This window comes from Carcharhinus amblyrhynchos, chromosome 1 (genome assembly GCF_965287045.1).
Source record: "Carcharhinus amblyrhynchos chromosome 1, sCarAmb.v2.hapA, whole genome shotgun sequence".
NCBI lineage: Eukaryota > Metazoa > Chordata > Chondrichthyes > Carcharhiniformes > Carcharhinidae > Carcharhinus > Carcharhinus amblyrhynchos.
Window position 1 is genome coordinate 73,518,414 of NC_137324.1, and position 20,725 is coordinate 73,539,138.

The window sequence follows — 20,725 nt, forward strand, 5'->3', positions numbered from 1 at the left end:
CAAAGATATGCATGTTAGGTGGATTGGCCATGCTTTGTCCTTAAGCACTCAAGAATGTGTAGGTTATATGGATTAGCTGTGGTAAATGCGTTGGTTTACAGGGATAGGGTGAGGGCAGGGCCTGGGTGGGATGCAGTTTCAGAGAGTCGGTGCAGATATGATGGGCCAAATGGCCTCTTTCTGCATTATAGTGATTCTATGGATTCTAGGACACTGGAAAAAACTCAGCATGTTTGCCAGCATCTATCCGGGAGAAACAGAGTTAATATTTCAAATCCATAGACTCTTTGTCAGAACTGAAAAGAGGGAGAATATAGAAACTGCAATAAAAAGTAGTTTCAAATGACTTGAGATGTTAATCTTAACTGCTGAGTTTTTTTGAGCATCCCGGTTCTTGTTTCAGATTCCAGCATCCACAGTATTTTGCTTATTTTATCAAAAATGTTCAGTTTAATTGATCAACCCATTTTCAGTTATATTAATACACCAACACCAGATTACAGCTCTTGAATGTATCAAGGATTTTTTAAAAAATGAGATGAAATATTTGTACTCCTTTTTTAAATTCATTTCACCAATGTGGGCATTGCTGGCTCGGCCAGTATTTACTGAGTTTGATTTGAGTTATTATTGTCGCATGTGTTGTATACAATGCAAAGTGTTTGGTTCTTGCGCACTACACGTTCATTGAGAAGGAAAGGAGAGAGTGCAGAATGTAATGTTACAGTCATAGCTAGGGTGTAGAGAAAGATCAATGTAATGCGAGGTGGATCCATTCAAATATCCATTCAAAAGATGGCAGCAGAGAAGAAGCTGTTCTTGAATCAGTTGGTACGTGCCCTCAGACTTTTGTATCTTTTTCCTGACGGATGAAAGTGGAAGAGAGTATGTCGGGGGTGCATGGGGTCTTTAATTATGCTGGATGCTTTTCTGAGGCAGTGGGAAGTGTAGACAGAGTCAATGGGTAGGAGGCTAGTTTGAGTGATGAACTGGGCTTTGTTCACAACCTTTTGTAGTTTCTTGCGGTCTTGGATAGAGCAGGAGCCATACGAAACTGTGATACAACCAGAAAGAATGCTTTCTATGGTGTATCTGTAAAAGTTGGTGAGAGTCATAGTGGACACACCAAGTTTTCTTAGTCATCTGAGAAAGTATGCCCATCCATAGTTGCCCTTCAGAAAGTGGTGATGAACTGCCTTCTTAAACCCCACAGGCCTTCAGGTGTAGGTACGTTCACAGTTCTGTTCAGGAGGGAATTCCAGTACTTTTATGCAAAGATTGTGAAGGAATGGTGATATATTTCCCAGTCAGGTTGGTGAGTTATTTGAAAAGGAACCTCCCCAGTGGTTGTTCTAGATGGTAGATGGCCATGGGTTTGGAAGGTACTACCTAAGGAATCTTGATGAATTTCTGCAGTGCATCTTTAGATGGTACACATTGCTGCTACTGTTCATTGGTGATGGATGGATTGAATGCTTGTAGAAGAGGTAGCAATCAAGCATGCTGCTTTGTCCTGGATGGTAATTATGCTGAGTTTCTTAAGTGTTGTTGGAGCTGCACTCATCCAGGCAAGTGGAGAGAATTCCATTACATTCCTGACTTGTGCCCTGGAGATGGTGGATAGGCTTAAATGGGTCAGGAACTGAGTTACTTGCCACAGGATTCCTAGCCTTTGACCTGTTCTAGTAGCCACAGTATCTATATGGCTACTCCAGTTCAGTTTCTGGTCAATGGTAAATCCCCAAGATGTTGATGGGGCATTCAGTGATGAGAATACCATTGAATATCAAGGACAGTGGTTAGATCCTCTTTTCTTGGAGGTGGTAATTGCCTGGCACTTGTGTGATACAAATGTTACATGCCACTTGTCAAACCAGGCCTGGATAGTTTTGCTAGGGCTGCTTGAAGCTGCCTTGATGTCAAAGACAGTCACTCTCACCTCACCTCCGGAATTTTGTCCATTGTTAAAGCAAGGCTGTAATGAGGTCAGAAGCTGAGTGACCCTGGATGAACCCAAACTGAGCATGTGTGAGCAGGCTATTGCAGTGTAAGTGCTGCTTGATAGCATTGCTGATGACCTATTCGATCACTTTGCTGATGATCATGAGTGGACTGATGGGGCGGTGATTGACTGGGTTGCATTTGTCCTGTTTCTTGCATGCAGGACATGGCTGGGAAATTTTCCAGTTGTTGAGCAGCTGCCACTGTTGCAGCTGTATTTGTAGCTGTATAGAAACAGCTTGACTAGAGGCGCAGCAAGTTCTGAGCATAAGTCTTCAGGACTGTTGCCAGAATATTGTCAAGGCCCAAAGTCTTTTCAGTTTCTAGTGCCTTCAGATCTTTCTTGATATCTCGTAGAGTGAATGAAATTGACAGAAGACTGACATCTGTGATGCTGGGAACCTCCAGAGTAGGCTTTAATTGGTCATCCATGCAGCTCTTTGTTGTGAATTGCTTCCACCTTATCTTTTGCACAGATATACTGGGCTGTGCCATCAGTGAGGGTGAGGCTCTTTGTGGAGCTTCTTCCTCCAGTGAGTTACTTGTCTACCACCATTCATGGCCGGATGTGGCAGGATTGCAGAGCTTAGATCTGCTTAGATCAGCTCTGTTGGAAAAAGTTATATGGCCTGAGACTCCCTCCAGTGGCCACACGCTTTAATACAATGAAAGCCTGTGGTGCAGAGAATGCATAGATGTCAGTGAGGGTACATTTCACTACAGGAGAAAGTTCCTTTCTGTTATTATGTTACCAATTGCAGCTATCATCCTGTAGCCTTGTAAGCCTTGGCATCTCATTTGCACATCTAAATACTTCTTAAATGTTATGAGTGTCTCTGCCTCCACCACCCTTTCAGGCAGTTACTTCCAGATTCCCACCACCCTCTGGCTGAAAAGATTTCCTCAAATCTCCTGCCCCTTACCCTAAATCTATGACCACTAGTCGTCGATCCCTCCACCAAGGGGAAACACTTCTTCCTGTCTACTCAATTTTATCCATTTCAATCAAGACCACTCACCCCATCATCTTCTCTGCTCCAAGGAAAGCAACCCCAGTCTATTCAATCTCGCTTCATAACTAAAACTCTCCAACCCAGGCAACATCCTGGTAAATCTGCTCTGTACCCTTTCCAGTACTATCACATCACTCTTTTAATATGGATACCAAAGCTGCACACAGTACCCTAGCTGTTACCTAACCAACGTTTTATACAGTTCCAGCATTACCTCCCTGCTCTTAAACTCTATAAGAAGTCTCACAACACCAGGTTCAAGTCCAGCAGGTTTATTTGGTAGCAAAATCCACTAGCTTTTGGAGCGCTGTAAGTGGGAGTTTTGTTCATAAACAGGGCATATAAAAACACAAAACACAATTTACAAAATAATTGTTGAAATGCGAATCTTTATAGGTAATCAAGCCTTAAAGGTACAGACAATGTGCGTGAAGAGAGCGTTAAGCATAGGTTAAAGAGATGTGTATGTCTCCAGACAGGACAGTTAGTGAGATTTTGCAAGCCCAGGCAAGTGGGGCTTACAGATAATGTGACATGAACCCAAGATCCTGGTTGAGGTTGTCCTCGTGTGCGGAACTTGGCTATCAGTCTCTGCTCAGCGATTCTGCGTTGTGATGTGTCGTGAAGGCCACCTTCACCATTTTATCTACTTGCTATCAGTCTCTGCTCAGCAACTCTGCGTTGTCGTGTGTCGTGAAGGCTACCTTCACGACACACGACAATGCAGAGTCACTGGGCAGAGACTGATAGCCAAGTTCCGCACACATGAAGATGGCCTCAACCGGGATCTTGGGTTCATGTCACATTATCTGTAACCCCCACGACTTACCTGGGCTTGCAAAATCTCACTAACAGTCCTGTCTGGAAACAATACACAGCTCTTAAACCTGTCTTTAACGCTCTCTCCACTCACATTGTACCTTTAATACTTGATTACCCATAAAAATTCACATTCCAACCATTATTTTGTAAATTGAGTTTGTGTCTTTATATGCCCTGTTTGTGAACAGAACTCCCACTTACCTGACAAAGGAGCAGTACTCCAAAAGCGAGTGGATTTTGCCACCAAACAAACCTGTTAGATTTTAATTTGGTGTTGTGAGACTTCTTACTGTGTTGATCCCAATCCAACGCTGGCATCTCCACATCTTAAACTCTATGCCTTGGTTAATGAAAGCTAGTATACTGCATGCCTTTCTAACCACTTTATCCACTTGTCCTCCTCCTTAAGGGACTGATGTACATACACACCAAGATTGCTGTAATCCTCAATGCTTCCCAGGGTCCTCCCCTTCATCATATATTCCCTTTCCTTGTTTGTCCTGCCCAAGCACATTACCTCACATTTTTCTAGATCGAATTCCATTTGCCACTGAACAGCCCACCTGACCAGCCCATCCCTATCCTTCTGTGATCTAAAGCTATCCTCCTCACTGTTTATCACCCTACCAATTTTTGTATCATCCAAAACTTACTGATCAACCCTCCTAAATACAAATCTAAATCATTTATATAAACCACAAACATCAGAGGTCCAACACTGATCCCTGTCGGACCCTACTGCATAGTCTTTCAGTCGGAAAAACACCCCAAAACCATCACCCTCTGCTTCCTGCCAATCAGCTAATTCTGGGTCCAATTTGCCAAATTTCCTTGTATTTCATGGGCTCTTACCTTTGCTCTCAGTCTCCCATGTGGGACCTTATCAAAAGCCTTGCTGAAGTTCATTGCCCTCATCTACACCCCTTTCACCTGTTTGAAAAGTTCTATCACATTGACCAGACATGACCTTCCCTTAACAAAACCATGCTGACTGTTTTTTGATTAATCCCTGCTTCTCCAAATATAGATTAATTCTGTTTCCAATAGTTTCCCACCATTGAGGTTAGACAGATTGGCCTGTAGTTTCTAGGTATATCCGTTCCTCCCTTCTTGAAAATGGTACCACATATGCTCTCTTCAAGTCCTGCAGCACCTCTCTGTGGTCAGAGAAGAATTATTGCCAGCACCCCTGCTAGATTTTCATTATAGTAGAAGTAATTATCACTTTGAATTGTATTTTTAATTTGTTACTAATGCAACTTTCGTTTTGTGGCTTCTTCAGTTAGAGCTCTGAAGTTTTTTGCAGAAACCAACTGATAATGGATTTGTGCATCGAGCGCTGTGTGGCTCGTTGCACATACTGTTAATTTGGATATACATACTTCCTTCTGTGGATTTGGATAGAAAATTCTGGGGATTCAGTGCCTGAAATACCATTACATTCCTGGCTTGCTATGCACCACATCTGGAGTACAAACTCATAGGATTATCCCTTAACAACTGTGTTGAAAGTATATATTCTCCATTTAAAAAAAATGATGCTGAAATATTTTATACTAAGTATATTTGGTATTCTATAGATCATGCATTGCATAAGTAGCCATTTAAGTACTGTACCTACAAGAGCAGGTCAGAAGCTAGGAAACCTGGAGTGAGCAACTCTTGACTCCCCAAAGCCTGTCCACCATCTGCAAGGCACAAGACAGGAGTTTGATGGAATACTCTCCCTCTTGCTTTATGACTTTAATGCACAGGAGAGCAAATGTGGTACCATTATTCAAGAAGGGATGTACCAGGAAACTACAGACCAATCAAAGTAGCCTCAAAGGTGGGAAGCTATTGGAAACAGAGTTAATCTGCATTTGGAAAGGCAAAGAGCTTTGTCTCTCCTCTTAACACTTTGGTTATGAAGGAAAACCTGTACAGGAAACCTGCAGGTATTTTAATAATAGTTCAGTGTGGTGATACATCAATAATTTGGCACAGCCATCCCTAATGCATCAGAGAGTTCCCAGCTGTAGTTTGATAACTACATTTTCTGATTGATCTTTTCCTCCAAGTCCTAGGTGTGTTAAATTTTATGATTGATTTTGTGACAGAATTCGGGAGAAAACTCATTCTCTATGGCCCCACCTGTGGAAAAATCGAGTAGATTACAAGAATCCTCTCTACAGACAAGACCACAGTCAGACTCAGGGAATCCTGAGACCACACACAGCTCCATCTAACTTCAGGTTTGAATCCTGCCTTTATACTCAATTAGATCCTACTTTGTTATTACCCAAGAACATCTTCCAAGGGGCAGATTAGAAAGAAAGATCTTGTTTTATTTAATGCCATTCATGTGGTCAGGATATCCCAAAGTACTCTATAGCTAATTAATTACTTTTGATTTATAGTTTTAATTTGAAAGTAAGTGCAGAAGCCAATTTATGCAGAACATGGTCCTACATATAGCAATATGGTGACTGACCAGTTAATCTAATTCTGGTGACTTTGGATAGGAATAAATGTTGGCCAAGAAGAAAAGACAACTTGCATGCTCTTATGAAATGGTGTGAGATTCTTTACGTCTATCCTAGAGTGAAGTTTGGTCCTATGTTCACTGTCTCATTCAAAAAGTTGCACCTTTGGGAATCCTGGACCTGTTAAGGTCCTACTGCAGAATCTTCTGTCCCTGCAGGAGGTGCAGAAGGCCTGAAAATTAGTTGAGCTGGCATCAGGACAGACGTCCCATGCCTTCTGGTTCCGGCCTCCATTGGAAGTAAGTCCTGGGCATGATGAACCATTGTTAACCTGCCTACTCCACTCCCACGTAAGATCCTTGTCACAAGTGAATGACCACTTAAGGGCCCCTTCTAGCCTCTGTCACAATTTTCGCAGTGACCATCTGTATTGCTAACATTTGGCCTGCATAACTGGTTAAACTATGCAGCTGTGTGTCAGCTGCATGGGGGATCCTCCAATCTGCACTAATCAGAGATGGATTACAGGCACAGACAAGGGGCTAGAATGGGAATATTTGCTGACAGTGCTCCCACACCCTTGTGCCGACACTCATGAAGGCCCTCTCCTTGCAACCCCAGAGACTTCCACCGGTAACACATAACTTCTTCCTAGGTCGCTCCACAATTCTGGGATTCTGGGGGTTTCCAACAACAGCTACTGTCTCTTCCATGGTGCTACCAGGTGTAAGAGCTGCTGGCCTCTGATAGGCTGACAGCTTTAGGCTGGCAGGATGACATACCCTAGGTTCCATAGTCAGGGGTAGGATCACCACTGTGGTAGGGGACGCACCTCTATGAGATGCTTGTGGCTACAGCAGCTGTGGTCCTTTCATTCAAGTGACTAAGCTGAGATGATTAAGAGGAAGCGTCAATGGTTTGCCAGGTGGATAAACACTGCTTAACTATACATTTTTTTTTCATCAATTTTATAGAATTGCATAGAAAAAGTATTCTTCAGAACTGAGAACAAAGTTTTTATATCTAGTTCTGGTTTCCTAACCATTACTTTTCTGACATTATTGTAACCTGATGAATAGACTCTGCACCTTTTCCATCAATTAGATTTTGCACTCATGTGAAGCAACTTATACTCTAGTAATAGCTTTAACGTAATAAATATCCTCATATGGGTGAGGACATATATCAAGCGTGAATAATAAAAGTTGACTAAAACCATGTAGAATTTCAGTTAAGCAGGAAATACGGTATAATTTAGCACGATCGCACTGTTTTATTGTACAGAATTATTGTACCAACTCAAAAGTATTTTTCTTCAAGCCAGATTAACCTCTGTGTAACATAACTTCAAAGCACTGATTTTCTCCCTCATTATTTCACAGGTCATGTGCTTAGTTTTGACTTGATTACTTTATGCCATATAGAAATCCTAATTAAAAGGCCTTGTTTCAAGTAGGTTTTGGAGGAGCATGTACAACCGGTTTGAAAAAGGCATGCATCCTCGGCAGTCTGTTACAGAATTCTTGATGGCTGTGAAGGAAGAAACCCAGCAACTGGAAGAAGAACTTGAAGTGCTGGAGGAGGTAATTTGTTTTAACTAATAAAATACCATAGCAGAGATTTACGCTAAAGATAATGGCACTTGGAATTAAGAAATTAAAGAAATGATTGGAGGGCAGAAGGTAGTGAGTAAAAGAAAAATGTCTCTGAGGGAAAGTTAAGACACATGGTCTTCCGTTGGACTACATGGCGCCATTCTTTATTAAAATAAATAATATGGAGTTAAGAATTGAGAGAATAATAATGAAATTTGCTGATGATACAGATTCTCTTGGCAGCAAGTGCTGACTAGATGGACATTTTTAGGCCAGCAGGATAGATATAGTTTTCAAGTAAATAAAAGTAACAGTGTGTCTTGGATGCACCACAAAAACAGGCCATTTAGCCCAACTGGACCAACTAGTGTTAATGCTCCACATTTTTTGTACTGTGGTACTGTAGAAATTTAATGCCCCTGAAAGCCAACCAATTCCCTGGCATACATCCCAGTGTTCTAAGAGGTGAATGCAATGATAGAATAGGTGCAGGTGATGATCTTCCCAATTGTTTTAGGATTCTGAAATGGTCCCAGTGGATTAGAAGGCAACAGATCTAACACTGCTATTCACGAAACAAGGGAGAGGGAAAACAGGGAACTACAGATCTGTTAGCCTGATATCAATCATCAGGAAAATGCTGAAATCCATTATGAAGGAAATGATAAATCATATAAGGCAGAGTTCTATGCTTGAAACATTGACTCTATTCTCTCTCCCACAAATGCTGTCAGACCTGCTGAGATTTTCCAGCATTTTCTGATTTTGTTTCAGATTCCAGCATCTGCAGTATTTTGCTTCTGTATTAGAATCAATATGATGTTCTGAAAGGGAAACTATGTTTGATCAGGATGTAACTAGCAGATAGATGAAGCAGTGGATGCAGTACATTTGGATTTTCAAAAGGCATTTGATAAGGTATCATACAAAAGTATTGCACAAGATAAGGGCTCATGGGGTTGTGAGTAATATAGGAGCAAGGATTGAGGATTGGTTCAAGGACAGAATACAGAATAGAAATAAATGGGTAATTTTCAGGTTAGAACATAAGAACATAAGAAGTAGGAGCAGGAGTAGGCCATCTAGCCCTTCGAGCCTGCCCTGCCATTCAATAAGATCATGGCTGATCTGTCGTGGCTCAGTTCCACATTCCCACCCTCTCCCCATAACCCTTAATCCCCTTTCTTATCAAAAACCCATCAACCCGCGTCTTAAAAATATTTAGCGAGGTAGCCTCCACCACTTCAACGGGCAGAGAATTCCAGAGATTCACCACCCTTTGAGTGAAGAAGTTCCTCCTCAACTCCGTTCTAAACCTCCCCCCCTTTATCTTGAGGCTGTGCCCCCTAGTCCTACTATCCTTTCTGAGCGGGAAGAGTCTCTCCACCTCTATCCTATCCATCCCATTCATCATCTTATACGTCTCAATGAGATCTCCCCTCATTCTTCTAAAAGGTTGTGACAAGTGGGGTGTCGCAACGATCAGTGCTGAAACAACAGCTACTTACAATCTAAATGACTGAGATGAAGAGCACTAAGTGTCATTTGTCAAAGTTTTCTGATGTTACAAAAGTAGGGGGCTGTGATGTCGAGTATTTCTGATCTATATTAATGACTTAGATGTTGGTTGCTGGGTGATGAGGGTGAATTGGCCAAGCTAAAATTGCCCCTTAGTGTCTTGAGATGTGTAGGTTAGAGGGATTAGTGGGTAAATTAAACAGTGAATGAGGACAATGCCATTGAAGATTGAATTCGCTCACCTTGACAACTGGTGCCAAATTATTAAACTAATTCTTGGATCAATACTACTGACATTCATCTCCATCACTACTTCTCCTCACTGCCGCCTAGGCCTATGTTTCTAGGGCCTCCTGTATCCCTAAATGTATCTCTTTCTTGCCATATCTTGCACCAGGACTAGTGCATAATCAGAAAACCTTTGTGCATGCTCTCACATGATTAGCCATTCTTCAATACTTTACAGCACAGATTGGGTTTACAAGGGAATCAACCACTTCTTGCAGCCAGAAAGCATATCCCCTTTTAGAGGTGCAAATTATATTTAAATGGTATTAGCTACTGGTGATTTCAGGCCCCTCTGCTGCATGCAGCCAATGGCAATGTTAACTGCTTGCAGAGATTATTTAAAACAGCAAAGAGAGTGAATTTAATGTTTCCTGCACCACAATCAATGGACACAGGTTAATCATGTAATTAGTCACAATGCTGTTTTTGGGAGTTATCCAATGTACCCCTGTATAGTGAGTATAAATTTGGATCTGACAGGCCCGATCCAATCCTGGATTTGATCCTTTGCATTTTAGTTAAATTTAACCCAGAGAATTTTCGTCTGAGAGCAAGTTCCAGTTCTGAAGAGGAGTCATATTCAACTTGAAGTGTTAACTGCTTCTCTCTCCAGAAGCAGCCAGACCTGCTGAGTATTTCCAACCCTTCCTGTTTTTAATTTTGGATTTCCATCATTTGGCATACTTTGGTTAAAGAATATCACAGACTTTTTTTTGAAATAAAAGCAATATGTCAGCATCTCCAAGGTAAGTATATTTAAAAATGTAGTGCAACCTGACATTTATGTTAATCATTCGACCATTCACCTTACCCGATCATGAGATAGAGAATTATGTAAAAAGCAAAAAAGAAGCTAATTCAATTTGTTTTACCTCAAAGTTTGAGGTTGCTATTGGCATGATAAAGTGCTTCTCTAACAGCCTACTCTGGCTCCAAGCCATCGTCTTTAATGTAGTCTCCTTTATTAATGAGATCAGATGGTGAAAACAATTAATAACTTAGAAATCATCTGATACAACTATGTTAATATTAAAGGAATGTCAGTTTGCATTCAAATAGTCTGTCAACTTATTCGGAAAGACGAGCAATTTGGCCTTCATGGCATTTGATTTTCGTTGATATTACTTGGTCAACGTGACCTTGTCTGAAGTCAAGCAGGGCCACAGGGTGATGATCAAAAGTCTGGCTGCCCTTTCCTTAATGACACTGAAAACAACTCCAGCACTGCTGTTGTTTACCTGATGAGTAATCAGCACATGGATAGTCTTGTTTGTATAGCTCAAGTGCTCACTGGGTACACTTATTCATGATGTGGAGATGCCGGTGTTGGACTGGGGTAAACACAGTAAGAAGTGTCACAACACCAGGTTAAAGTCCAACAGGTTTATTTGGTAGCAAAAGCCACTAGCTTTCGGGCCTCTGACCCTTCATCAGTGAGTGGAGAGTTCTGATTATAAACAGAGGATGTAAGGACACACACTCAGTTTACAGAATACTGATTAGAATGCGAGTTTATTCTGAGTTTACAGAATACTGATTAGAATGCAAGTCTTAAAGGTGCAGACAGTGTGAATGGAGATAGCATTAAGCATAGGTTAAAGAGATGTGTACTGTCTCCAGACAGGACAGTGAGATTTTGCAAGCCCAGACAAGTCACGGGGATTACAAATAGTGTGACATAGAACATAGAACAGTACAGGCCCTTCGGCCGTCGATGTTGTGCCAAACTATATCCAGACCCAAGATCAAGCTATCCCACTCCCTATCATTCTGGAGTGCCCCATGTGCCTATCCAATAAGCGCTTGAAAGTTCTTCAAGTGTCTAACTCCACTATCACAGCAGGCAGTGCATTCCACACCCCAACCACTCTCTGAGTAAAGAATCTACCTCAGACTTCCCTCCTAGATCTCCCACCATGAACCTTATAGTTATGGCCCCTAGTAACAGCTACATCCACCTGAGGAAATAGTCTCTGCACGTCCACGCTATCTATCCTCCTCATCATCTTATAAACCTCTATTAAGTTGCCTCTCATCCTTCTTTGCTCTAAAGAGAAAAGCCCCAGCTCCCTCAACCTTTTCTCATAAGACCTACCCTCCAAACTAGGCAGCATCCTGGTAAATCTCCTCTGCACTTTCTCCAATGCTTCCACATCCTGATATGAACCCAAGATCCCTGTTGAGGCCGTCTTCATGTGCGGAACTTGGCTGTCAGTTTCTGCACAGTGACTCTGTGCTGTTTTGTGTTGTGAAGACCACATCTCTTTAACCTATGTTTAATGCTATATCCACTCACATTGTTTGCACCTTTAAGACTTGATTAGCTGTAAAAACTCGTACTTTAATCAGTATTCTGTAAACTACGTGTCTTTACGTCCCCTGATTGTGATCAGAACTGTCCACTCACCTGACAAAGGGTCAGAAAGCTAGTGGCTTTTGCTACCAAATAAACCTGTTGGACTTTAACCTGGTGTTGTGAGATTTCTTACTGTGTTTACACTTATTCATCCCATGCATCTCTGCCACTTTTAAGAGGTTTTTGCATTGTTTGCTGTATTTGTGATTGAAGAGCTCAGTGGCTCCAAGTTTATGTTTAGTAACAGCAAGGGAATTAAAGATCAACATGTTTTGATTAGGGGTTGAGAGTTGCCATAATGATGATTTAGCAGTTACCATTTATTAAAATTAAAGCAAAGTGAAGGTTGATGAGCTACACAGACTGACATGGTCAGTTTGATTTCAACGATTTAGGCTTTGAAACTGCAGACTGTATATTGTACTACACTCTGCAATCAATAGTCGATTCTTTTTGTTTATTCAGGGGATGTGTGTGTCACTGGCAATAACAGCATTTATTGTCCATCCCTAATTACTTGATCCATCATCTTAACAAATGAGTGACATACAAGGCATTTTCAAACTCACGTTGCTGTTTCTGGAGTCGCACGTAGGACAGACCAGGTGCGGACATGGATTTCCTTCACTAAAGGATATTACAACAATCTTAGCTACAAGCTTCTGTAATTCCAGGTTTCTTTAACTGAATTTAAGTACACCTGAAGCAGAATTAAACTCATATTACTCATCTATTACCATAACCACTATACGACCATTTTTCATGCTTCTGCCCTTAAGCCTTTGTGATGGAAATTGAACCAGCATTATTTCTGCTAACCAGGAGAAGTGTAAAGCAGGTCAGGATCACTGTGAATGGCTGGGCAGTAGCAGCCCTTAAGTGCACATCCTGTCCCATTTAGGAAATCCAAGATATTTCTTGACAGGATCTACAGGCATTTAGAGGTGCAAGGACTGATTAGGGATAGTCAGCATGGCTTTGTGAGTGGAAAATCATGTCTCACAAATTTAGTTGAGTTTTTTGAAGAGGTAACCAAGAAGGTAGATGAGGGCAATGGAGTTGATGTTGTTTACATGGACTTTAGCAAGGCCTTGGACAAGGTACTGCATGGTAGGTTGTTGCATAAAGTGAAATCTCACAGGATCCAGGGTGAGGTATCTAAATGGATGCAAAATTGTGGTTGTAGAGAGTTGTTTTTCAAACTGGAGGCCTGTGACCAGCGGTGTGCTTCAGGGATCAGTGCTGGGCCCACTGTTATTTGTCATTTATATTAATGATTTGGATGAGAATGTAGGGGGCATGGTTAGTAAGTCTGTAGATGACACCAAGATTGGTGGCATGGTGGACAGTGAGTTATCTCCAATTGCAGTGGGATCGTGATCAGTTGGGCCAGTGGGCTGACAAGTGGCAGATGGAGTTTAGACAAATGCAAGTAATGCATTTTGGTAGATTGAACTAGGGCAGGACTTACTCAGTTAATTGTAGGGCTTTGGGGAGAGTTACAGAACAAAGAGATCTAGGGATACATGTTCATAGCTCCTTTGAAAATGGAGTTACAGGTGGACAGAGTGAAGGCATTTGGCATGCTTGGTTTCATCAGTCAAAACTTTGAATACAGGAGTTGGGACATCTTGTTGAAGTTGTACAAGACATTGGTACGGCCATATTTGGGATACTATGTGCAATTCTGGTCACTCTATTATAGAAAGGATATTATTAAACTAGAAAGAGTGCAGAAAAGATGTACTAGGCTGCTACCAGGACTTGATGGATCGAGGTATAAGGAGAGGCTGAATAGATTGGGACTTTTTCCTCTGGAGCGTAGGAGGCTGAGGGGTGACCTTATAGAGGTCTATAAAATAATGAGGGGCATAGACAAGGTAGATAGTCAATACCTTTAAGAAAAGGTAGGGGAGTCTAAAACATAAACCTATGTTTAAGGTGAGAAAGGAGACACAAAAGTGTCCAGAGGGTTAATATTTTCACACAGAGGGTGGTGAGTGCCTGGAACAAGCTACCAGAGGTAGTAGTAGAAGCAGTAGTAGAGGTAGGTACAATTTTATCTTTTAAAAAGCATTTAGATAGTTACATGTGTGATGGGTATAGAGGGATATGGGCCAAATGTGGGCAATTGGGATTAGCTTAGGGGTTTTCAAAAAGGGCAGCGTGAACAAGTTGGGCCAAAGGGCCTCTTTCTATGCTGTAAACTGCTGTGACACTGTATAATAATCATACGTGCAGAAGTGATGTAAGCTGCAGCAGTTCAAATTCCAGATTTTGTAGCTTCAGCAGCAGCTGTCAATGTAGTGCATCTGAGAAGTTGAGAGCTCCATGGGTAGCACGTTTATTGACGTAGTCACATCACAGTTTAGGGTTATGCAAGGAAAGATAGAACAGGTGGCCAGTTTAGATAAAATAGGCAACTAGTGCAAGAGTTCCCAGTGTGCATTTCAATCACTAGCCACAATGCTGAAGAAAGTTGTGGTTTATCTAGGAATTGCAGAATCAAGTCCAAGGTGTAATATCTGGCCTGGCTGTACATGTGGGCAACACCAAAACAAGTAGAAGAGCTGTATGGCCTCCATCTGCTGTAACCATAGTATGTTTCTATCCAGGGATTTGTCACTGCCTCTCACAGCTGGCTATTGTTTTTGCATATATTGTTATTCTGTATTCAGTGTGCAGGTTATAGCCAATTTTCCCCAAAGATTGGCCTTATGTTGTGAATAAAAATGAGATGAGAGAATTGTTTGGTCAGCAAATGCAATACACCAGGCATTTCATGATGTGGCTTTCAATCAATAGTTCTCCTATTTCCAAAACAAGCAATGGTAACATCTATCTGTGCCCTATTCTCATCTGTGGTCTCTACCACTTGTCAAGACCACACCCAGCCACTTCCTATTTTTGTCATTCATTCACTAAACTGTTTCTCCAGTCGTGTGTGTTCAATCACAACTTCCATTTAAACAAATCTTTCACTGTCCAGCATCCTGGTCATTTCCCTAGAGATGGTGGTGAGGTAGGGATGAATGTTGGTGCACAGGTGAAATTTGACATGTCTTTGCATAAATTGACAAAGAGCATCATGGAGATAAGCATTAGGAGGGTTCAACAGTAAATCGTTGGAACTCCAGAAGTCATCCAGAACACAACATTCAATTATATCAGAAGTCTGAAATGGGGCATAAAGTCGTAGTTTGCAAGGAGGGGGAGTAGTGTCATAGTAGTTAGAGCACTAATAATTAGTTTGAATCTCATCATGGCAATAGACTAATTTAATTTAGTTAGTATCAGTAGTAATGGAGACCTTGTAGCTACTGGACTGGTGTAGAAATCTGGTTCACTACTGGCTTTAAGGGACAGAAATAATTCCTCTTACCCAGTCTGGCTCAAATATGACAGCACTGTATTTGATCCTTAACAGTTTTCTGAAATGACTTAGTTAGCCACTAAGTTGTCTAGGAAGCAACCCTGCCACCAAGGGCAACAAATGATGGCCATGCTTACATCCTGAGAATGAATTTAAAAAAATAGGGGATGGGTATTGGGAAGGAGACAGTCCTTAAAGTGGGAATTATTTACAATGTTAGCATGCATAGAATCCAGGAAGTTGGATGGGCAGCATTTTAGTGGGGACGGTTATCATGAACAATTTAACTAAGAGTAAGGTTAAGAGGGAAACTAAAGAAAGATACAGAGACAACTAGTTTTAATGAATAAGGCCCCAACAAGAATCCTCAGCATGCATGAATACATATTAGGAATATAGACATAGTCCATGATTTTCTATTAATAAATTTGTAAAACTGTCTCCAATATTAATCATTCTAATTCTTTTGCTTTCATTTGAACAACTACTTGGTATCTAAGGAAAATCTCATGACATGCAACTTTGATTATTTTTAAACAGAAGTTAGCAAGGCTGGATCAACCCCATCTAAGGAGCAGAAAAGAAGAAATCAAACTGCCTCACAAACTGGAATCCACTTCTGATCAATGTTTAGCCAACACCCCTCAGGATTACACTGACAATGAGAAACCGTTCACTTCTTGCAGTCCTTCACAGGCAGATGAAAATTCAGAGACTACAATTCTGATACACAGCATGAAGCATTCAGACACTGATCTTTCTGGCAATAGTGACCAGGAGTCAGGTGTTGCTGATTTGAGCTGCCGATCACCAAGTGGTGGAGATTTCCTGTCGAGTGAAGACAGCAGCAAAAATCTGTCAGAATATCCAGAGGAAGTTGCCTTTGCTATTGCATGAGAATCTAGTGATACCTGGTTAAATTGACCTCAAAATAATACATTACGATCACAAAAGATGCATTTTATATTATATACTGGTTTACTGGTAAATAAGGCAGATAGGTTTTTGGTATAGTTATAATTTATAAATTAGATTCAATCTTAAATATGTAGGACTGTTATCTCTCACTCAAAAGGGAAAAACAGTTGGAAAAATTAGTTTTGGTGAAAAGGAAAGAAACACTCAATTTCTTTGTTGCTGGAGGACTCAGGAGAAGTTACAGAAGTCTCCTTCACCAGGTCTATTATAACCAGCAGGGGGCAGTCTGGGAGTTGACCAACCCAAGAAAATCATGCAACTTGGCTAGCATGTGATTAATTTCCTGGACTCAAGCAGTTCCTAAGTTGTAACTGAGGAGAAATTGTTTTTTTTTAAAAACTAAAGTGAGCAGCTAGAATTTCCTTTCAGTTATAACTGGACCAATATCACATTAGTGAGTAGATCTCTATATTTTTCATGCTATGATGCAAACACAATGGCCAGAATTTTCCCATTCTACTGCAGTGAAAATTTTCCATCATTGCTGCAACAGGAACATAGCACGAACAGGCAGGAAGATCATGCTCAATATGTACTTGTATAGCTATAAGTGTTAAGTTATTGAGTATGGGAGTTATACATTTGGCTTTTATATTTAATTATTAAATATTCCCCCATTAAATTGAAAGTTTTTTTAATCACCATACAACTCAGAAGAAAATTCAGTAATTGGGAAAATGTGAATATATAATGAGCCAAAAACAAAGCAGTATCTCTAATATATCCATCCTTCAATAAAACATGATTTGATTAATGTATTTGACATAGCAACCTTGATTGAAAAGCATAGGCTAAGAAATTTTGAAATTATAGTTCATACTGTTGCTTTGTTTGTACTGATATTTTCACCCCATTCTAAATTATTTTTAAATGGCTATCCATCCTAAGTCTTGTGTCCCTACAAAGCCCAAGCAAAGATAAAGCCATCTAAACAATCATGGGTGAAACGTGTGACACAATGGGCAAGTTTACCAACATATTTTGTTAGTGGATTTTGATTTTAAACTCAAAATAAACCATGTTCAATGTCCAAAAAATTAACTTATTTATTTTCAATGTAAGCCAGCAGATATTAGTGTTTACTTGAAAGCAGATTTTTAAAAAATTGTCCAATATGAAAATGCACCCAGTTTCAACACTGAACACTGCTCTCTACTTTTTATATCTGCAACTTTTAAATGCATGAGTCAATGTCCTACATTAGAAAACTCAACATGTGCAAACTATTATGTCGAAGTTGAGATTTTACTCCCTCTTTTAAGAGAAGAATAGTATGCTGATAAATATATTTGCTATTTATAGTATCTGACAATCCTGTTATATAGCTCAACATTCTGTAAATAGAAAAATCTGTCATGTTATTGTAACAATATGCTTAATGTACTAATTAAATACAAAAATGTGAAGTGGGATGCAAGTTGTAGCAATTCCATAATTCAAGTGAAATGAATTTTTAAAGTATACATTTACTTGTAAAACATCTGAAGTCATGCGTCACTGCACTTTCATTTTGACTATCCAAAATAAGTTATACAAATTACCTCAGCATGACCTTTAGATTGCTCATTGTAATGTACTTGTGAAATGTCACAGCAATGTTAAGTTCTTAAACTGAAAGCTTCAGCTCAATAAATTTCACCAATGATCAAACTGTTTGAAAACATTTCATTAATAGTAAAGCAACAGTGCAATGATCAGTATTTACACAGTTATATTTAACACAGGAACCCAAATTACAGTTACTTACAAATTTAACAGTATTTACCAAGAATATTGAAACCTAACATACCAGAAGAAATTTATTCTGAACTGCATTTTAATACTGAAAATGGAGATTTTACAAAAACATAACCATCTCAAAAAGGTCATGCTGTATAACATTCCTTAAATGTAGCAATACATCTATAATTTTCACACTGCAGCTTGAATGCATTTCATCTTGTCCAGTGCAGGAATTTCAATTCATGCCAACTTAAAAGCTGAGAGAGAAAAGATAGTATCATTAATGAGAGCATGTTAAAGAGTGATCTTACCTGTGAGGAGTACATTTAAAATTATTTAAAGATAGCAGAATGACAACTCAGTTTGCACACTTTATTAAACTGCAAAAAACATATCAAATGTAATAGCTTGCAGCAAAATCCAAATAGAACAGCACCCTCAAGGGTGTTTGGGACCAAGCACCTGTATGACTTAACCAAATCAAGGTGTTTCTAACGAACAGCAGTTTGAACCAGAAAATTAGAATATCAAATCCAAGCCCAAATCAGGTGCAGAGGCCAAGTAGAGAAAAATAAAGATCACATTGGCCTGGATGTTCCTGTCAACTACAAGATAACTGTTCCACCACTGACTGCATTAAAAACTGCGTACTTACCTCATCTGTAGGAGGCAGTGGGAACCTGCCCACCTGGCTACTGCAAGGATCCTACAGTGAATTAATCTCCAAAGTTTAACAGTGAAGCACAGCCTTGATGAAGCCATGTGCCCAGTGACATCACTAGAAGTTATGTCCCTTGAGGTCATGTAGTCACTGTTCAAGTTGGTGCTTTTTAAATTTAAAAATTTTTTTTCTAAACTTTGGAAGTGGTTGTAAACTAAATTACTTTTATCAGGTCAATAAAGAGAAAGCTACTTTAGATCTTAGTGTGCTCCAGAGAAGCAACTGACGAGACGTTTACAGCTTTGTGGCATATTAGGATCATTTACTATAGTTCTCCTGGGACAGTAGTAGGAGGGGTGGGAGGACAAAAAGAAGCTTTCAGTAAGAGCGAGAACGAAGAGGTCTTGGGGTAAATTTTGACTATCTTACAGAATTCAAACCTTCAATTATCCAGCCAATTCGCTGACTTACACTAGCTTTCTGCACAAATTTCGATGCAAGGTGAAGGCAATTAAGCAAATTTCTGGCACAAATGGTCCCTTTTATGCTTTAATAGGAATGGCAGGACCAGAGTGGGCTCCCTTAGAGTCACAAGCAAACTGCAGTTTCAGGCATTCAGCTTAAGATTCCCAGCATCTGCAGTGCCATTGCTGCCCTCATTATAGGAGAGCATCTCAGTGTTCACCATGATGGAGAAAGAAAAATCCAGGCCATTGAGACAAAAAGAAAAAGCAGAATCAAAAATATAATTTTAAAAGATCTCCAGAAATGAAAACTTGAGGGAGAAGTTTCCACATTTATAAAAGTTAATTTTCAGTGTGGTTGCTTGATTGAAGATGTATCACATGATTTAAAATGGTAACAGATTGGAAATGGACAAGCCCTAAATTTGGAGCAATCTTAGTCTATACACAATTGCAGTAAATTCCAGCCCACAAACCAACTGCACACTTCATAGAATCCCAGCAGTGCAGAAGGTGGTCCATTGAGTCAGTAGCTACAACAGTCCCACCCAGGCCCTATCCCTGTAATCCCATGATACTAAGGGGCAATTTAGCATGGCCAATCAACCTAACCTGCACATCTTTGATCTGGAGGAGGAAACCACAGCACCCGGAAGAAACCCACACTGACATGGGAAGAACGTACAAATACCACACAATCACCCAAGCCAGGAATTGAACCTGGGTCCCTGGCACTGCAAGGCAGCCATGCTAACTACTGTGCCACTATGCCACCCAACATATCTTCAATAATTCAATGTTTACGGGCAAAATTAAGCGAGATGTGACCAGGCGAACATAGAAGTGTTTGGAAGGCACAAAATGGTAGTTAGACCTAAAAGGAAGCTCCTAGGACTGGACATACGTGGCTAATGCTCTACAGCTGTTTACTAGGGCCATTCCAAGTTATTTATTTATAAATGAGCTAGACTTCAGAATTAAAGGAAAAATATCAGATTTTTATAACTATCGAATTAGGTAGGAGTGGGATAAATCCACTAAGGATCAAGAGAGATTACAAAAAGATAAAATAACTAAATGAAGGGCCTATTTTGAAAAGTATGAAATTAAGAATACAAAAAACTAAAAGGCGAGAATGCAGGTCCACTAGGAACAAGGGCTACAACTAAAAAGAGTGATTTGTGAAGTTGGTGATTTTTCACTGCAGCTGAGATTAAGGAATCAGCTAATAAACAGATTAAAAGTTATAAGGTTGCATCCAAAGTGAAACATTTCTGTTGAACATTTTATTATTGACAGCCATAGTACAATGAGGTCAAATTATTTTACAATTAGCTATTTTCTACATTATTTTACATTAGTGTCTGGTTCAGACCAAGAGAATTACTAGAAAGACTGCTACTATTGTAGGGGATTGAACCTAGAACAACAAATCATTGGGAGTACTTTACAGACAACAAAAAACAATT

General features: G+C 40.1%; 2 protein-coding genes across 3 annotated transcripts in view; one reads left to right on the top strand and one right to left on the bottom strand.

Annotated features, from left to right (window-relative positions):
* The window catches only part of LOC145341935 (phosphatidylinositol-3-phosphate phosphatase MTMR7-like), an 84,933-nt gene extending 67,591 nt beyond the window's left edge, over nucleotides 1-17,342 (top strand). For both annotated transcript variants that reach the window (XM_080187012.1, XM_080187019.1), the window contains 3 exons: nucleotides 5,936-6,070; nucleotides 7,758-7,884; nucleotides 15,972-17,342. In XM_080187012.1, coding sequence (XP_080043138.1) covers nucleotides 5,936-6,070; nucleotides 7,758-7,884; nucleotides 15,972-16,328 — 619 coding nt within the window. In that variant the 3' untranslated portion in view covers nucleotides 16,329-17,342. The remainder of the gene's footprint in view (nucleotides 1-5,935; nucleotides 6,071-7,757; nucleotides 7,885-15,971) is intronic.
* A 95-nt stretch (nucleotides 17,343-17,437) lies between these two features.
* vps37a (VPS37A subunit of ESCRT-I) overlaps nucleotides 17,438-20,725 on the bottom strand; it is a 42,137-nt gene continuing 38,849 nt past the window's right edge. Inside the window, exon 12 of the mRNA XM_080187031.1 lies at nucleotides 17,438-18,388. The gene's annotated coding sequence lies outside the window, so the exon portion shown is untranslated. The remainder of the gene's footprint in view (nucleotides 18,389-20,725) is intronic.